Genomic DNA, 18,192 nt, shown 5'->3' with positions numbered 1-18,192 from the left:
CGTGTTTCTCCTTGGGTTTATCCTGCCTGGGACTCTCTGTGCTTCCTGGACTTGGGTGGCTATTTCCTTTCCCATATTAGGGAAGTTTTCAACTATAATCTCTTCATATATTTTCTCTGGTCCTTTCTCTCTCTCTTCTCCTTCTGGGACCCCTATAATGCGAATGTTGTTGCGTTTAATGTTGTCCCAGAGGTCTCTTAGGCTGTCTTCATTTCTTTTCATTCTTTTTTCTTTATTCTGTTCCGTAGCAGTGAATTCCACCATTCTGTCTTCCAGGTCACTTATCCGTTCTGCTGCCTCAGTTACTGTGCTATTGATTCCTTCTACTGTATTTTTCGTTTCAGTTATTGAATTGTTCATCTCTGTTTGTTCTTCAGTTCTTCTAGGTCTTTGTTAAACATTTCTTGCATCCTCTAGATCTTTGCCTCCATTCTTTTTCCGAGGTCCTGGATCATCTTCACTATCATTATTCTGAATTCCTTTTCTGGAAGGTTGCATATCTCCATTTAGTTTTTCTGGGGTTTTATCTTGTTCCTTCATCTGGTACATAGCCCTCTGCCTTTTCATCTTGTCCATCTTTCTGTGAATGTGGTTTTTGTTCCACAGGCTGCAGGATTGTAGTTCTTCTTGCTTCTGCTGTCTGCCCTCTGGTGGATTAGGCTATCTAAGAGGCTTGTGCAGGTTTCCTGATGGGAGGGACTGGTGGTGGGTAGAGCTGGCTGTTGCTCTGGTGGGCAGAGCTCAGTAAAACTTTAATCCACTTGTCTGCTGATGGGTGGGGCTGGGTTCCCTCCCTGTTGGTTGGTTGGCCTGAGATGACCCAACACTGGAGCCTACCTGGGCTCTTTGGTGGGGCTAATGGCGGACTCTGGGAGGGCTCACGCCAAGGAGTACTTCCCAGAACTTCTGCTGCCAGTGTCCTTGTCCTCATGGTGAGACACAGCCACCTCCCACCTCTGCAAGAGACCCTCCAGCACCAGCAGGTAGGTCTGGTTCAGTCTCCTATGGGGTCACTCTCCTTCCCCTGGGGCCAATGCGCACAGTACTTTGTGTGTGCCCTGCAAGAGTGGAGTCTCTGTTTCCCCCAGTCCTGTCGAAGTCCTATAATCAAATCCCGGTAGCCTTCAAAGTCTGATTTTCTAGGAATTTCTCCTCCTGTTGCCACATCCCCAGGTTGGGAAACCTGACACGGGGCTCAGAACCTTCACTCCAGTGCGTGGAGTTCTGTTGGTATAAGTGTTCTCCAGTTTGTCAAGTATTTTTTTTTAAAAACAACAATTTGAGATATGATTCACCTCCCGTAGATTACACCCATTTAAAGTGTACAGTTCACTGGTGTTAAGGTGATTCACAGGGTTGTGCAGTCATCACCACAGTCAGTTTTAGAACATTTTTACCGCCCAGAAGGAAACCTCAGACCCATGAGCTGTCACTCCCCATTTCCCCTCCCATCCTCCCCAGTGCCTGGCTACCACTAATCTACTTTCTGTCTCGGGATTTGCTTATTCTGGACATTTGCTATAAATGGGATCATATAATGTGTGACCTTTTGGGTCTGACCTCTTTCACTTGGCATAATGCTTTCAAGGTTCATCCGTGTTTGCATTTATCAGTACTTCATCCCTTTTTCTTGCTGAATAGTATTCCATTGTATAGGTATACCACATGATGTTTACCCACCCATCTGTTGATAGACATTTGGATTGTTTTCACTTTTTGGCATAGAGAAATCATGCTGCTAGGAACATTTGTGTATAAGTTTTTTCCATGGACATTTGTTTTCATTTCTCTTGGGCCTATACCTAGGTGTGGAATTGGTGGGACAGATGGTAACTTTGTTTGCCCTATTGGACAACTAACTCCAAAGCAGCTGCACCATTTTACACTCCCTCCAGCAGTCTGTTAGCTCACATACTTTTAACAGGAGCATATATAGCTATCAAGACGAAAGGAATTTAAAAAAAAACTTTTTTAATATATATATATAGTGATAAAAATAATGCGGATTTATCCAGTCATTTCTAATGCAGATCTTGGGGTCTTTGAGGGAATTGGCTGCTCTGAGTTTGATGCAACTTCTCAGTTTTCAGATGTCCGTGAGGTGAGAGGCTGTCACTTGGTGAATTTTCGTCATCATGTTCGTATCAGTTTCCATCTGCTCTTCTCCCATTATCTTTGCCCCTGGAAAGTAGATGAAGGTGGATTGGCGTGGATGGGTGAAGCCTGAGTATTGTAGGTGTGTTGTAGTGAAAGGAGGAGCGGGGGTCAAGCTTGCAGTGTTGGGGTCTGCATCTGTGAGGAGGAGGTACTCTCTGATGGGAATATGGACCATTTGGGAGTGAGTGAGACGGGGTGGGGACCCCTTTGTCTTTGTACTGTGTTTTGAATCTATAACATTCTAAAATTGAAATTTGAAGAGATACTAGCTTTTATAAGGATATTGCCAAGGTTTCATAAAGATATTGCCAGAAAGGAAGGATGTCCAGACTCTTTTTGGGAGAGCTCAGTGGCGGATGGGAAGCTATACAGAGAGTGATGATATTGACAGAAACATGGCCACGTTTATCCCCCCCATAACCTTTGCTCTTCAGATTAAGATTTCAACCAGATTCCCCTCATTTTCTGTAAGCCTCAGGTGCTCCAGCTTTTTAGCTATTCAGACCGGATTTCTAGCAGAAGATGTGCAGGGCTTTTATAGCTTTTTGCATTCACAGATGTTTACAGAGAAACAAGAATGCCTTGTTGATACTTTTCAGGGGAAAACAAACAAGCAGTATTCTTTTTAGCCCCTTATTTTGTTCATGTATTTTAGTGCATGGAAAAATACCTCAGTACCTAGTATTAATTTTTCTTATTAATTACACTTTTTAAAAGAGATCCTTGCCATCTTAGTGACCTATATTTTATTCAGTCTTTTTCTGGCCTCTGCCTCTTCCTAATCCTTTCAGGAATTCAAGTAGCATTTTGCTGACATGTCTAGAGATTTCCTTGGTGGTGGTGGGGTTTGGCACACAGGGAAGGTGTGGGAGTTCACTGTTCCATGTTCCAAGCTGTTGTGCTTTGTTTCTGCCCTTTCGTATTATCTCCTGGGTGGTGTGTTTTCTCCTAGTTCTTGTACCATCAGTTTGAGCCAAGCTGACCTCTTGCCCCTTTGTAGATATTTTACCAAACTAGCAGCCAAAAATGACTTCTGGTTTCAGTCTAGAATCTGGAGTCATTCCGATTCTATTTTTGTTCACTGGATTAACAAATACTTTGCATGGTATCTCTTAATTCTTACTTGACACTAGGAAATGAGTGGCACACAAAAAAACAGAATGCTGAAAGATAGGATTCATAAAATTGATTCTGACTCTGTTTTGAAACTCCAAGATGTGTGGGTATTTGGCTCAAATAGGCTTTTTTCATTTCACTTAAGAGGAATTACTGTCATATTATTTAGTTTAAAGGCAGTTTCAAGACAGCCCATAAATGAAAAATGTTCACTTACAACTCAGCCTTTGGAGTTAGGTTTTAGGTGACAGACGCAGGTGCTCAGTATATGACCTCAGCATCCTCGAAGGGCCGCTGGTGCTCATCCCTTTAGCGGACAGTTAGTTAAGTAGCCACTGGTGCCAGATGTTTGACTAGGCAATAAGGACCCAGAGGTTTTCATGAGGCCCAGTCCCGGTCCAGTACAAGGATGGCAGCTCACTCCCAACTGCTGTAGACATCACGATTTGCCCTCCTTCACTGGCCCATCTGCAGCCCCAGATCCTCATCATGGTAGCCCAGGAAATCAGTCACTTCCACCCAGGAGCTGAAAGTTTGGCTATGCCCGGTTCCTAGGCAGAGGTAGGAGAGGGGAGATTACAGCGTAAGGTGGTGACAGGAGAGGGTTCTGTCCAAGGTGCTGTGGAAGAGAAGGACACTGCAGTCAGGTGGGGCACGGTGGTTGAGGTTGGGAAGAGGGGTGACCTGGAGGAATGCAGAACAGACCCAAAGAGGGTTCACCGCGGTGTGGAAAGCAGGGAGCGCGGGAGAGGGGGCCAGAGACTGATGCGTCTGGAGAAGCAGCAGGAGCCCCTCAGGAAAGGCATTGTAGGGAAACCACACTAAGGAGATTATTGCTTATCCTGGAAGTGATTGGGAACAAACCCTGAGAGAGTTTCAGTCAGGGCACGATAAGATTACATCACTGGTAACGGTACCTAACAACAGGAATATCTGAGTTGCTCACTCAGTACCAAGAACTGTACCAAATCCTTTATGGGCATTGTCTTACTCCTTTTTCTCCCTAACACTCTACGAGATGTAGGTATTATTATTATCCTCGTTTTGTAGCTGGTGCAGCTGAGGGTGAGAAAGCAGAGTCACCGGAGCAAGTTGAGATTGCTCGGCCAATCGACAGCAGAGTAGGGTTCAAGTCCATCCAAGTCTATGCTGTTCAGACCTGAGTGGCGTCCCCTTCAAGGTCCTAGTCGATCCCAGTTTGGGAAACACCAGACAAAGAAACCAAAGTTTCATCTCTGGAAGTTTCTTTCCATTCTAAGTTATCAATGCCTGGAAAAATTGTCATTAAAAGTAGTAAAAACATTTTTTTAATCATTAAAGTTAGAACTCAAAACTTTTCTTAGCCTCCAAATTGAGAACCACTGGATTCATACCACGGGAGTCTGGAGGCAGAGAAACTAGTTAGGAAGCAGTTACTGGGGTCCAGGTGAAACATGTGAGTGGTGAGAGCCGAGGCAGGAGGAGGGAGTGGAGAGACGATGGAATCCAGGTGGTGTCGGTCTTTTAATCAATTGCCAGGACTTGGAAGGTAGGCATGGTGGCCAGCAAAGGGGAGGGATTTTAGGTGGACTTCGGTTTCTCGCTTGGGAAGCTGGCAATGAGAGTGTCATTCCTGATGTGGACAAGGTCTGTTTTTGTTTTGGGGGTTTTGTTTGAGGTGTTTTTGACACATCAGGGTGGTTTGGAATTACAGGAATGGAGATTCTATACCAGAGTTCAAGTTAGGGGTCTGGACTTGTAACTGGGGAAAAAGGGATCAGAAAGGGGTGCTTGAATTAGAACAAGGAGTAGGACATTAGGACAGAAGTAAAGGAACTTCAGAAGCGAGAGCTGGTCAACCATTTGTCTCAAGAATTGGGGTTCCTGGGCTTTCCTCCCTTCCCTGCTTCTTGCTTTGTAGAGTTTCTCTGGGCTGAAACTTACTATGTGTAAAATAGGTGGGTTAGGAAAGCCCTTTCTAATAGCTGGTAACCCTTGGGGGAGGTTTATTATTTCATTTTGTTTTTTGTTGTTTTTTTGAAAGCAGTTCTGCAATACTCATTTTTAAAAGATTCATTGAATTAGTTATATGTGTCCAGATATGTTCATTGATAATGATTTTGATGGGACTGATTTCTCTTTAAGCCTAGAAATGTTTAAAAACTTTAGAAAACAGGGAAAGTCATAGAAAAGTATAAAAAAACAAAATAAACACCTACAAGCTTGTGACCCATTATTGGAGTTCTGATATATTTTCTTCTAGGCTTTTTGCATGTATTTTAAAACTTTTGTTTTAATTAAGCTTTTTGTTTTGAGACCACTGTCGATCCACGTGCAAGTACTAGTACAGACAGATCCCATGTTACCCTTTTACCTGGTTTCCCCTCGATGATAACATCTTGCAAAACTGGACCACAGTATCGCAACCAGGGTATCAGATAGTTGAGATCCAAAACCTCTCCATCGGCACAAGGATCCAGCAGTCTACCCCACGCCCCACCCACCCCTCTTAGCCTCCAGCAACACCAGTCTGGCCTTCATTTGCACTAATTGGCTCATTTCAAGAATATTATGTAAATGGAATCATACAACATGTAAACTGGGATTGGCTTTTTCAGCTTTTGCCTGTTACAGATAAAGCTGCTCTGAACATTCACGTGTAAATTTTTTGTGCCGACGTAAGCTTTCATTTATTCAGAACAAATGCCCAAGAGTACAGTTGCTGGTGTGTGTGTGTGTGTGTGTGTGGGTATGTGTATGCCTCTGTGCTTGCCCTTGTGTGTGTTTAAAAAAATAAACCTAGGATTATACCATACGTGTGCACAGTATAATTTCATCATAAATTTACCTTAGTATACCTCTGTAATGAAAACACATTAGAAAATAGCGATCTTTTTCTCAACACTGAATTCAACGTGGAAAGTCTAGCTTAAGGAGCATGAAGATCGTCCTTTTCAGGGTAGGTTGGGCCTACCTGGTGGTGGCAACAGCGAGAAAGCTTTAGAAGACATAACCTAGCACAGCTGAAACAAGCGTGATTTTTCTTTGCGCAGAAGATTTTCCTAAACTTTTCTCTTATGGAAAAAAAAAAAAAGTAATAGAGGTTAGCATTTAAAAGAAATCTGTACAGGGACTTCCCTGGCGGCCCAGTGGTCAAGACTCTGCGCTCTCATTGCAGGGGACACAGGTTCGATCCCTGGTCGGGGCACTAAGATCCCACGTGCTGCACGGTGTGGCCCATAAATAAACAAACAAACAAACAAATAAATAAAATCTGTACATAATTCTTCTATAAAATCACAATTCCTAATGTGTGGAAGTGCCGATTTGAGATCTTATTTTCCCTAATATGCAGATAGTCTAGGATGTTCTTTTGTGTGTGCGTGTTTGTGTATTAGTCATTCCTTCCAACCATGCCAGCTCAATGTGACCGTTAACTTTTTTCTGCGGTTCACCGGGGAAGGGTCAGGGCCAGTGCATCGTCTGGGCCTTCCTTCGGTGCCGGTACAGGTGAGCGAGCTGCTTTTCGCACTGCTGGTGGTGTAGCAGGGCTCTGCGGGTCCACGGGCAGATGCGCCGTCCACAGGTTAGCTTCCGGGGTGTCCTCGGCTTCTTGCACTCTTAATCCTCTCCGTCTGCCCGCACACTCTGCAGTGTCCTCGGAGAGTTCAGGCTCAGTGGTTAAGGCTGACTGTTAGTGACTGGTAGCCAGAGCCTCCTGACTTTGTTGGGTTGGACGTATCACCGCTGATGCTTTTGGCGGTGGTATTTGTGCACATGAAAGCAGGAAGACACCCTCCCTTTGGGGGACAACAGTGTGTGTAGCGATCGCTCCCAGTGGTGGTTCAGACACCGCTTTCACGTGGAGTTTCTAGAAAGTTGGCCTCCTTGAATTGCATTTTGTAGTGAGATTTGTTCTTTAATCTCGTCTCTCGAACAGCAGTCTCAGTGTCACATTTGGTACTGACTTGTCCGTGATAATGCATAGGTACAAGTGTCTGCCCCCCTTAAGGAGCTGCTTACGTAGCCCTCGGTCCCTTAGGTCCGAGGCCAAGTGCCACTGCCGTGCACACAGCCCCCGCCTCAGCCGCCCTCTGCTACGCGGATGTCCTGTGCTGTGTCTCGGCTTTGTATCGGCTCTTGCCTGGCTGTGGTCTGTCCCACGTGGCCAGTTCCCATCCGACTCTGGGACTTCCCTCTGTGACAGACCCCACCGTGTGGTTAGGATTGCCTGTTTATTTTTCTGATCCCTCGGTGGTCAGTAAGCTCTTTGAAGGAGGCCATTTAATTCATCATTGTATGCCTGGGCTCCAGCTCACAGCCTGGCACGAATGACCGAGGGAGCTGGACAGAGTAAATAAATGAAAAATCACAGAATAAGTGAGGGATTAAACCCAGCACACTGGGAGGGCGGTGCACAGTGTGCTTTCCCCTCCCCCTCTCCTCTCCTGCTCTCCTTCAGAGGGCCAGGGTTCTTAAACATTGACTCCACTGAACGTGCCAGGGATTGCCAGCCAGTTAGTGGCAGAGCTGGAATTTAAAAGGCTGCCTGTGACCTAGCATCCCCCTAAGGTGGGATGCACCTTTTCCATGATCCCAAGGAATTGAATGCTAGCTGTGCTGTGTGCTATTGGGTAGGTTTCCTAACTTCTCTGAATCTTCTTGAGTTGATTCTTTAAGAAATGAGCAACGGTGTTTCCTCCCCTGCTGAGGATCAGGTGTGCCTGACGCGTGCAGCCAGGGCTCAGTGAGTACCGGTGCCCTCTATCCACCCCTCTTTGCTATTTTGGTTTTATACCCGAATGTCATGCACTGCGCCATGCTGGGCATTGAAAACCCACTGACAGTTTAAATGACTTAATCTCACAACCCGTTTGAGTCTTTGAAAAAGAAAATAATCTTTGTTTTATCTATAATTAGAAGTCAGTTATCTCACAAACTCAAGGGGGAGGTTAAAGTCACAGAATCTTTATTTATATAATGATCATTTTACCCCCCTGTGCCATGTAATTAAGAGGACAAATTTGACCTGAAGGCAAAGCACTGGTGCCATCCCCCCCCCCCCGCCCCCCGCACACTAGGAGAGTACACATGTATCATTTTGCCTTTGATTAGATTCTAATGGAAATTTCTAGCGGACTTCACATTTTTGTGTTCCAAATATTTCTCCAGTCTCCTGGGGCAGCAGCAAAACAGGCCAAGGCAGAGTTTCAGTGAAGTAGGTGGCTTCCTTCTGCAGCCTGTCCTAAGATTATAGCCAATGAGGGCTGGAGTCCGTGAAGCTTGACATGAGGAAGCTTGTTTTGGGTTTACATGATCGCTCACTTTGGCCACATGTCAGGAGGCAAAGGTCTTAACCTTTCTCGTCGATCACGCTTTAATTCATGAGCCAGTAAACGAAAGAAAGGTGGAAAGAAAATTAAGAGAGTCCTCCCCCCTGAAACAATGTGGAGTTCCAGAGGAAATCTAAACAAGGCCAGCCAGATTTGTGCAAAGGGATTAAAATGGAAGAAGAAAGCATCGTGTCAAATAGTTTTCAGCAGATACCGTGCTGGTCAAGATCATCGTAAAAAACGTAGAACTGAATGAGCCGCTCCCCCTGCCCGCCCTCTCCCGCCCCTCACAGCTGGTGTTCAGGCCCTTGTCTGAGGAGTAGGGGTCCCTCTGTCTCTAAGACTCTGGATTCTTTGCTTAGAGAATGTTCTGCGTTGTTCCTTGCACCATGACCCCCTTATAGGAGTTGCTCCCTTTTACTAAGCCCTCGTTGGTGCCAATTGCTGTGACTTTTACTTACATTATGTTCTGTAGTTTTCACAGTAATTCTATGAGTAAGGATGATTTTCATCATTTTTCTTTATCAGTGGGGAAAATCATGGGCCAGGGAAGTTAAGCGCCTGGCTCATTGTTCCTGAGCTATAAAAGCATAGATCTAGGAAAACGGAGTCCAGCCAGATCTGAGTCCAAGGCCATGTTTTGGTCATGACCCGACTCTGCTTCTCCTTGTATGTTATACCCATTTTGAAGGCCAGGATCATTTATTCAGTATTTATTGAGTCTGTATCGTGGACCAAGGCTGGGCACTGAGGAACAAGATAGGCATGCTTCCTGCCTTTGTAGAGTTTTCAAACTGAGTTTTCACGATAGTGAGGTGTGAAGTCGGTTCAGAGGGTCACAGCTGACATTTAAAACAAAGAGAAAATATTGGGATGCACCAAACATGGCGGTGTTTTACGAAACTCGTATGAAACTCTGCGTATGGTAGCTTACAGTGTGAAACACATTTTCCCCTGTAGGCTGTGGTCCAGAGAGTTGAAAGATACTGACCAGAGGTTTCAGAGTTGGGGGTGAGATGGTTTTGAAACGAGGAAGACAATAGGTTAGATAAGTGATTACAAACCGTCATAGGAGCTATGAAGACAGCACACGTGATAGAATAAGGAGGAAGGTGGCAGGGTGTCTTTCAGACAAGACCGCTGGTGCCTTCTGAGAGGGTACCATTTGGGCGGAGACGTCAAGGAGGAGAGTAATGGGATGTCAGTGGCCCAGAACAGCAGGTACAAGAACCCTGGGTCAGGGAGACAGAGATGGAAATAGTGTGGACCATATTGTCTGACTATAATGTAGTACAATTAGCAAATAATAACATCTGTAACTCTACAAAACAGAAATAGAGTTGCAGATGTAGAAAATAAACTTATGGTTACCAGAGGGTAAGGGGGGAGGGGTAAATTGGAAGATTGGGATTGACGTATACACACTGCTATATATAGAATAAATAACTGATAAGAACCTACTGTGGAGCACAGGGAACTCTACTCAGTACTCTGTAATGACCTATATGGGAAAAGAATCTAAAGAAGAGTGGATATATGTGTATGTATAACAGATTTACTTTGCTATACACCTGAAACTAATACAGCATTGTAAATAAACTATACTCCAATAAAAATTTAAGAAAGAAGAAAATAATAAAAAATATAAGCAAACCCCATTGCCTAGTAACCATAATCATCTTTATCACCATCACCCTTCCTAACTTGGGTCAAATACGAATCAAAAACTAAATTATATAATATTGTCATGCTGACCTTTGATTTACCTCTATTAAATGTTTTTATTTTAAAAATTGTTTCCAAAAGATTTGTCTTTATTTTATGAAAGGTTTTGCTTATGGCATTGGCTGACTCATCATTTTTTCCTGGTATGTACCTAGACATCTGGTTGGATGGCATACCAGGGCACTCCTAGACTGGGGTATCTCCACCTTGGCTTCCTGACATTTGGGCTGGATAATTCTTTGATGTTTATAGCAGCATTCCTGGCCTTTACTGACTGGATGCCAGCATCCTTTCCCCTCTCCCACAGTTGTGACAACCAAAAATGTTTACAAAACTTGCCAACTGCGCCCTGGGGGGCAAAATTGAGAACTGCTCTAGAAGAAACACCAGGCTCACGGGAGATGAAGTTGCCCAGATCGAGAACACCCTCTATCCCATCCGTCCAGCAGGAGAGGACATGATGAGGGTTTTTTGTTGTTTTTTTTTTTTCTTTCTCTTTAATCAGAAAAGTTACATTTTTACGACTGGGGGTTCCTAACGAATTGTAATAAGGGAAATCTGTGTATATCCCTATAGACAATAAAAACTCTGATGTAAGCGTGATGGGGGTTTCCTGCCATATTTGTACTATCCTAAGATTAAAATAAAAGGGGATTGATAATGGCTCAGCTGTTTTTTTAATCTAATTAATTGACTTCATGCCTTTTCATTTTTTCATACAGAAGTGGACCCAGCGTTGGGCAAACCTTCTCTGAGTTGTTTTTCCAGTTGTGTTGATTGGTGGCCTTTGTTCTGCTCCCACACTTAATCCAGTCTGTCTTGTGACCAGTGGCTTGTATTTCTATAACAGGAGCTATTTGTTCTGAGCCCCCATTTTTTCTAAATTGATTTCCTGTCTATTAATCGTCTATATTTTGCTCCTTTTCTTAACCATACCACCTTTCTTCTAGTATATGCTCCGTCAAAGTCACTCAGTTTATTTTGAGTTGGGTTTTGAGGAATTCATTTTGTTATTGTGTTTTGGCTGTTGTTTGTTTCCAAAAATTTCCTGTAAAAAGAATTCCATTCTTTAAACCTAGAATTTTCTTTTTTGCTGTTTGGAGATTATCTTGTGCAGCTAGTACGCCGTTCGTTGTTGCCTGGGAATGACTGTTGGTAGTTCGGGGGGCTCTCCTTAAAAATTCTTGAATAAGATTGTGAGTCTTATTAATCCTTTGAAATATTTCCAAATTAGGTGTTTATTCAACCAATGTGCTTTAACACAGTGAATGCGGGGGGCTGTTTCCATTCCTTACTTCCTTAGTGTTCCTACTTTGATGTTACGTGATCAGTGAGGTATCCTCAAACACTTAACATAAAGTAATCCCTCTGGGTGCTTAATCACCTTATACTCATGTGTGTCTTCATAGATATTCATCACCATCTGCGCGATGCTATATATTTACTTGTCCATTTTTGTTTTTTCCTTCCCTTTACTGGAATGTAAGCTGTATTCCCGATGCTTAGAACATACCAGTAAATATTTGCTTGAATGTATGGATTTTCTTCGTTAATTTATCAGACACTTATCAATGTGCCAGGCACCACTGTAAAATCTTTACAAATATTAACCCATCACTGAATGGCTGGTTCTCCCTGCCTTTCTTTTTTTTTTTTTTTTAATTTTATTTATTATTTATTTTTGGCTGTGTTGGGTCTTCGTTTCTGTGCGAGGGCTTTCTCTAGTTGCGGCAAGTGAGGACCACTCTTCATCGCGGTGCGCGGGCCTCTCATTATCGTGGCCTCTCTTGTTGCGGAGCACAGGCTCCAGACGCGCAGGCTCAGTAGTTGTGGCTCACGGGCCCAGTTGCTCTGCGGCATGTGGGATCCTCCCAGACCAGGGCTCGAACCCGTGTCCCCTGCATTGGCAGGCGGATTCTCAACCACTGTGCCACCAGGGAAGCCCCTCTCCCTGCCTTTCCTTCACAAATACATTTTCTCTACTATCCCATTTTTCTTTGAAATAGTCACTGTTTCGAGCAGCTGCAGGCCTCTGTCTTGGCATGATGGTTCTGTCTTTTCTGTTCACAGCCTCTTGTTTTCGTAACTGTTATCTTCCATCATGATTCTGTCTCCCTGAGGTCAGGAGAAGGAATAATGCTAGTTCTCTTGATTTTCCCACTCCTGGAATAGCCACGTGCCCACATCTGTGTGTGCCTAAAAACATACGAGGAAGTCAAATGTACAAAGGTGGGGACTCTATTTACAGTTTTAGCCATTTTTTCAGAGACCAGGTGCCCAGCTGTGAGCTGCTTACTTGGACTCACGCATTGTCTTGCTGTTCCCAGAGCGTTAAAAAAAGACAATGAAATGTTTACATATGACATAAGTATTTAGTCGTTATGTAAATCTTCAGTGTCAGTTGTAGGGTGTGTATGGTTATTTCCAAAAAGCAGAATCACTAGAAATACAGACAACAATTGTAATATTCTAAATTATTTCTATCCTCAAATTCTGGAATTCTCAGTATACTCAGAGACGATTAGTAGAAGAAGGGTTCCCTCTGGGAAGGACTTGCTGATGTGGAGTGAGTCTGCAGGGGCTTGAGCAGGAGACAGTTGTGCTGGTGCCCTGTCGTCTCCCCTACAAGGAAATTGTCCTGGGGAACTTGTGTAACGGCCTTGCCCTCGTGTTGGCAGGAGCGCTGAGCCGGCAGGGTGAAGAGGTCCTCCTGGTGCTGGGTGCAGAGGGTGACACGACACTGCTTTGCACCCCTCAGCTGGCCATGGGTAGCCTCACGGTCACCGTAGGGGAAAAACCCAAGAACCCTGCTCAGTTGTAGTGTTTCTGGAAAACCTGCCTGGATTGGCCCCATAGGCATAGAGCGAGCTGGGGAAGGGCAGGGAGTTTCAGCCGTTCACTTCTGGCAGTTTCCAGGCTACTCTCAGCCTAAATCTGTTTCTTTAATTTTCTTCCATGGTGTTGATGAGTTAAAGTGAAGGGCTGGTGTCCTAAGTGTTCCTACACTCTGGAATTTCCTGCGCATTTTTCTCTAATACCTAGTTATCCTGGCTGTGGCACAGCCCACATTGCACGCACTCCCTCAGTGGCCACAGGCCTGTCCTACCCTGTGGGGCGCTTACGTGGCACAGTGGCCCCCTGGCCGGGAGGAGGGGACCACACATCTCCTGGCGGATGTCTGGGCCCAGGAGGCAGCTGGAGAAAGTGGCTGGGCCTCAGAAGAGATGTCTGGGGTCTGCCCTGGCCTCAGGCAGTTTCTCAGGACTGGTTTTGACTGACTCTTGTGGTTCATGTGGCAGAAACGCCACGGCTGAAGTTTTCATTTTTCTCTGGAAAAATAAAACATGCCACTTTTCGTGGCTTATGGAAGCCATTGGGTTGGTACTTCTGCCTTTCTTAGTGTGTCCTTCCCTTTTGCAGTAACATACCGTTTGTTGCCATGAAGGCAACTGGTTGATATTTTAAAATAGAGTTCCCCAACCTGCAGATAGTATTCGAAAAAGTTGTTGTGTGTATGTGCACACGTGAGCACGTGTGCTTATGAAGACTGCATTTTTTGTGTTATTTACATCTTGCTTTTACATCTTGGTGTTTGTATTTTAAGGATGAATATAGTAAAAGTATACAATGAATAAATAGGAGGTAGCCTCCATCACTGAATGCTTGTTTTATGTACAGGAGTTTGTAAAACTGGTCAAACTGGTCAGTGGATGGAGCTGACTGGATGTGATTAATCCTCTACCTAACCAGTGGTAATAACAGAGCCCTGTGTAGATTTTAGAAATACATGCACATTCTGTGATCAGTGCCACAGTATCAGAGTTGTCTTGTGTACACGCTACGACACGTATGCAGCACTCACCACTGGTGTTTGGAATTTAAAGGAAGACAGGCTGTCAAGCAGGCAAACCGATTGTATTTTACATTTGAGAGGCTTTGTTTTGCCTAAAGATCACGTGAATGCTGTATATCTCAGTTGAGAGGGGATCGTGTCCAAGGATATTTTTCAGACATTCCTGAGGAGATGTGTTCCAATGTCTGAACAAATGTACAGACAATAAGGTGAATTTATGTAACACTTAAATTGAAGGGCTTTATTAGGAAGCTTTGAAATATATCACATGGTCCTTTGAATATATTATATAGTGAAATCAATTTACTTTCTGAAAGCTTGGTCAGCCAGCTTCTTAACTGTTACTGCTTTGTATCAGTGGTAGAAAAGTGAACTGAAAATTTATCATTTCTGTGATTCCCAAAGGATGTTTAGTACTTGAACTATTCATGTCTTTTAGGAACATCTAATGTCAATTTTCAAAATAATTGCTACCTTTAAAAATAGGTAGGTGGCATAAAGGAAATGAAAGAGTTCTCTGCAGTCTGTTTTTTGCTGGTGGATTCTGGATCTTTTTGCTGGTACTGTATTGAGGTCGTATTGTAAGTTGGGGAAACGTCTGTGGAAACCGTTCATCGCTGATAACTAAACCGTTGAATTCATTCCCCCCCATCAGGTATTCACATACAAGCAGAGCACAATTACACACCAGAAGGTGATGGCTATGGACCCCATGGATGAGGAGGGCGTGGATGACATGGCCACCTTGACTGAGCTCCACGGAGGTGCCATCATGCATAACCTGTACCAGCGCTACAAGAGAAACCAAATCTATGTAAGTTCCACTTTCATGCCCTAAAAAAATCCCTCCAGGTCGGTTTTTTTTTTTTTTTTTTTTTTGGTCATGCAGTGCGGCATGCGGGATCTCAGTTCCCCGACCAGGGATCGAGCCCACACCCCCTGCAGTGGAAGCGTGGAGTCTTAACCACTGGACCGCCAGGGAAGTTACCCAAATCCCTCCAGCTTGAGTCAATGTTTATTTTTGTCTTCAGAGAGTATTTCCTTTAGAGAACCTCTAGTTAATCTAAGTAAAATTATGTTTTCAGGTGTTTTGCCAAATTAGAGACTGGATCCATAAATCATGTTCTCATGTTGATTGCCTCGACTTTATGAGGGGGATGACTTTATATCGAAGGGTAACGTGACCTCTTTCTTCTTGTGAGTGCATTCTCTTCGAGAGTAAGTGTTCTGTTTCATAAAGAAGTCACGCAGAGTGGTTTGACTTCCTCAATTAACGGCTGGGGGAAAATGTGGCTTTGCAAACAAGCAGAGCTCAAGCTTTTTTGCTCATTTTCTTGATTTCTCTCCTTTTATGGATTTTCACTTTTTTTTTCTGGCTCTGGAGCCCATCTAGGGGGATATTTATTTATTATTTTTATACGGTTTTTAAAGGTTACTTTCCATTTACGGTTATCACAAAATATTGGCTGCGTTCCCCGTGTTGTACAGTACATCCTTGAGCCTACCTTACACCCAATAGTTTGTACCTCCCACTCCCCCCACCCCTATGTTGCCTCTTACCCCCTCCTCACTGGTAACCACTAGTTCTCTATATCTGTGAGTCTGCTTCTTGTATGTTATATTCACTTGTTTGTCGTATTTTTTAGATTCCACATATAAGTGATATCATACAGTATTTGTCTTTCTCTCTCTGACTTATTTCACTTAGCATAATGCCCTCCAAGTCCATCCATGTTGCTGCAAATGGTAAAATTTCATTCCTTTTTATGTCTGAGTAGTATTCCATTGTAAGTATGTATGTACCACATCCTCTTTATCCATTCATCTGTTGATGGACACTTAGGTTGCCTCCATATCTTGGCAGTTGTAAATAATGCTATGAACATTGGGGTGCATGTATCTTTTCGAATTAGTGTTTTTGTTTTTTTGAGATTATATACCCAGGAGTGGAATTGCTGGGTCATATGGTAGTTCTATTTTTAGTTGTTTTTTTATTTGAGAAACCACCATACTGTTTTCTACAGTGGCTGTACCAATTTACATTCCCATCAACAGTGTATGAAGGTTCCGGGCTTCCCTGGTGGCGCAGTGGTTACGAATCTGCCTGCCAATGCAGGGGACACGGGTTCGAGCCCTGGTCTGGGAGGATCCCACATGCTGCGGAGCAGCTGGGCCCGTGCGCCACGACTGCTGAGCCTGCACTCTAGAGCCCGCGAGCCACAACTACTGAAGCCCGCGCGCCTAGAGCCCGTGCTCCACAGCAGGAGGGGCCACTGCAATGAGAAGCCCACGCACAGCGGCGAGGAGTGGCCCCCGCTCGCCACAGCTGGAGAGGGCCCCCTAGCAGCAACGAAGACCCAGCGCAGCCAAAAATAAATAAATAAATAAAACAAAACCAAAAAAGCCCAGTGTATGAAGGTTCCATCAAGGGGGATATTTGGGTTCCAGGGAACCCATCTTATTTGTGGGATTGCTATTTTGAGTGGAGGCATGTCCTTGTATATAAACGGCAGTCGTGCACATTTTCCCCTTAATTGTTATGAAGTGTGACTGTGCTTATCTTATAAAAGTAATATCTAAAAATCACTTTTATAATAATCCCTTTTTGACATTAAAGTACATAAAGTACTTTATCTGTCAAGAATGATTGACCTGCAGATTTTCTCTTTTCCATCTTCCTGTTAGTCTTTATAATAAACTGGGCAACTGCTTATAGATGTTTATTTTTCAAGTCACATTCAAATTCACACAGTTTTTTTTTAAAAAACACCAAATTTTAATACTGTAAAAACCCTTGATGTTTTAGTAATTTTTGTTCTTTAGGAGTTAATGTTTAATTTTGGCAGTATGCCTGTGATTATGATGAATAACAGTATCAGCCTTTCCAATAGCTAGCAGGTGCTAACTGAGATTCAAGGCCCTCTCAGTATTGGGGTTCCTCTAATTTATCCTCCCTTAGACCAGGAGAGGAGAATTGGGAAAGAGGAGGAATTAGGTATTTGTGGGTTTAATGCGAAATTTTCCTCAGCTTTAAAGAAAGGATGTTTATTTGCCTTCTTTTTAGATTGGAAAAGTGTCATTTTTGCCAGATTGACCTAATGTTTGCCAAATGTCTTCAAACAGCCCTGCCTAGAGAAATTCAGTCGCGTTTTAGTCCTCTGACTGGCTGCGCTTACGTTAAGTCCGTACATTGCAGCATCTTCCATATGTTCTTCAGAAAAGGTAGCATTCATACACGTTTATGTAAAAATGGCTGTGTATTCCATTCTGTGCACGTGCTCGCAGAACACACGTGCATTTACTCCCCTCTGTTTGCATCTCAGAAACCACCTCCTTTCCACCTCTACTGGTGTCCAGGGAACCGTGTACCGTGCCTGCGTTATTAGCATTAAGTATTTGACACTGCCATGTAACTTTGTTTACACAGCAGTTTCCTTGCTCGGTTGGTCAAGGACCTATTTTGTCTTTCTTGAGCCAAGGACAGTGCAAGGCACCTGGCAGTGGTGCTATAAATGTTTGTAAAACAAATGCCATTCATATTAGAAATAACATAGTTGATGATAAAGGTGAAGCTAGATTTAAAATTTCTTTATTGGTATCTGTCTTTTACAGGTGACTATTTTCAGAACTCATATTCTTCTGTCTTTAGATGCAAGTTCTTGTTACACATTTAGTAGTCAAGAAAAAGTAAGTCAATTAGCAGGAAAAAAACTACCGAAGAGGCTTAAAAGGCAGAGCCTTTTAAAAGTCTGTTCCCCAGCCCCACCATGATGATGTTGTAAACCTGACAGCTTAAATTGCCCAGTAAACCACGTGAATAGGATCTTGGTCTTTTTTCCTGGGATGAAGACCTTTTCCCTCTCCTTTGAGGGAAAAACACAGGATTTTTTGTACATTCAGTTTACAGCTCAGTTCAGTTAATTATACCCTTATATGCCTTCCTTTCAGGACCTAGATAATTGTATTATTATCCATATAGCAGCCACACCGATTTTCATTGCTGAAGCTGTTTGCAGTGGGTGCTGGTAC

General features: G+C 43.6%; 1 protein-coding gene across 1 annotated transcript in view; it reads left to right on the top strand.

Moving 5' to 3' along the window:
• Positions 1 to 18,192, top strand: part of MYO10 (myosin X) — a 212,473-nt gene that overhangs the window by 79,311 nt on the left and 114,970 nt on the right. Inside the window, exon 3 of the mRNA XM_068535172.1 lies at positions 14,819 to 14,977. Coding sequence (XP_068391273.1) covers positions 14,819 to 14,977 — 159 coding nt within the window. The remainder of the gene's footprint in view (positions 1 to 14,818; positions 14,978 to 18,192) is intronic.

This window comes from Eschrichtius robustus, chromosome 2 (genome assembly GCF_028021215.1).
Source record: "Eschrichtius robustus isolate mEscRob2 chromosome 2, mEscRob2.pri, whole genome shotgun sequence".
Lineage (NCBI taxonomy): Eukaryota > Metazoa > Chordata > Mammalia > Artiodactyla > Eschrichtiidae > Eschrichtius > Eschrichtius robustus.
This window is presented reverse-complemented; position numbering and strand designations above follow the sequence as displayed.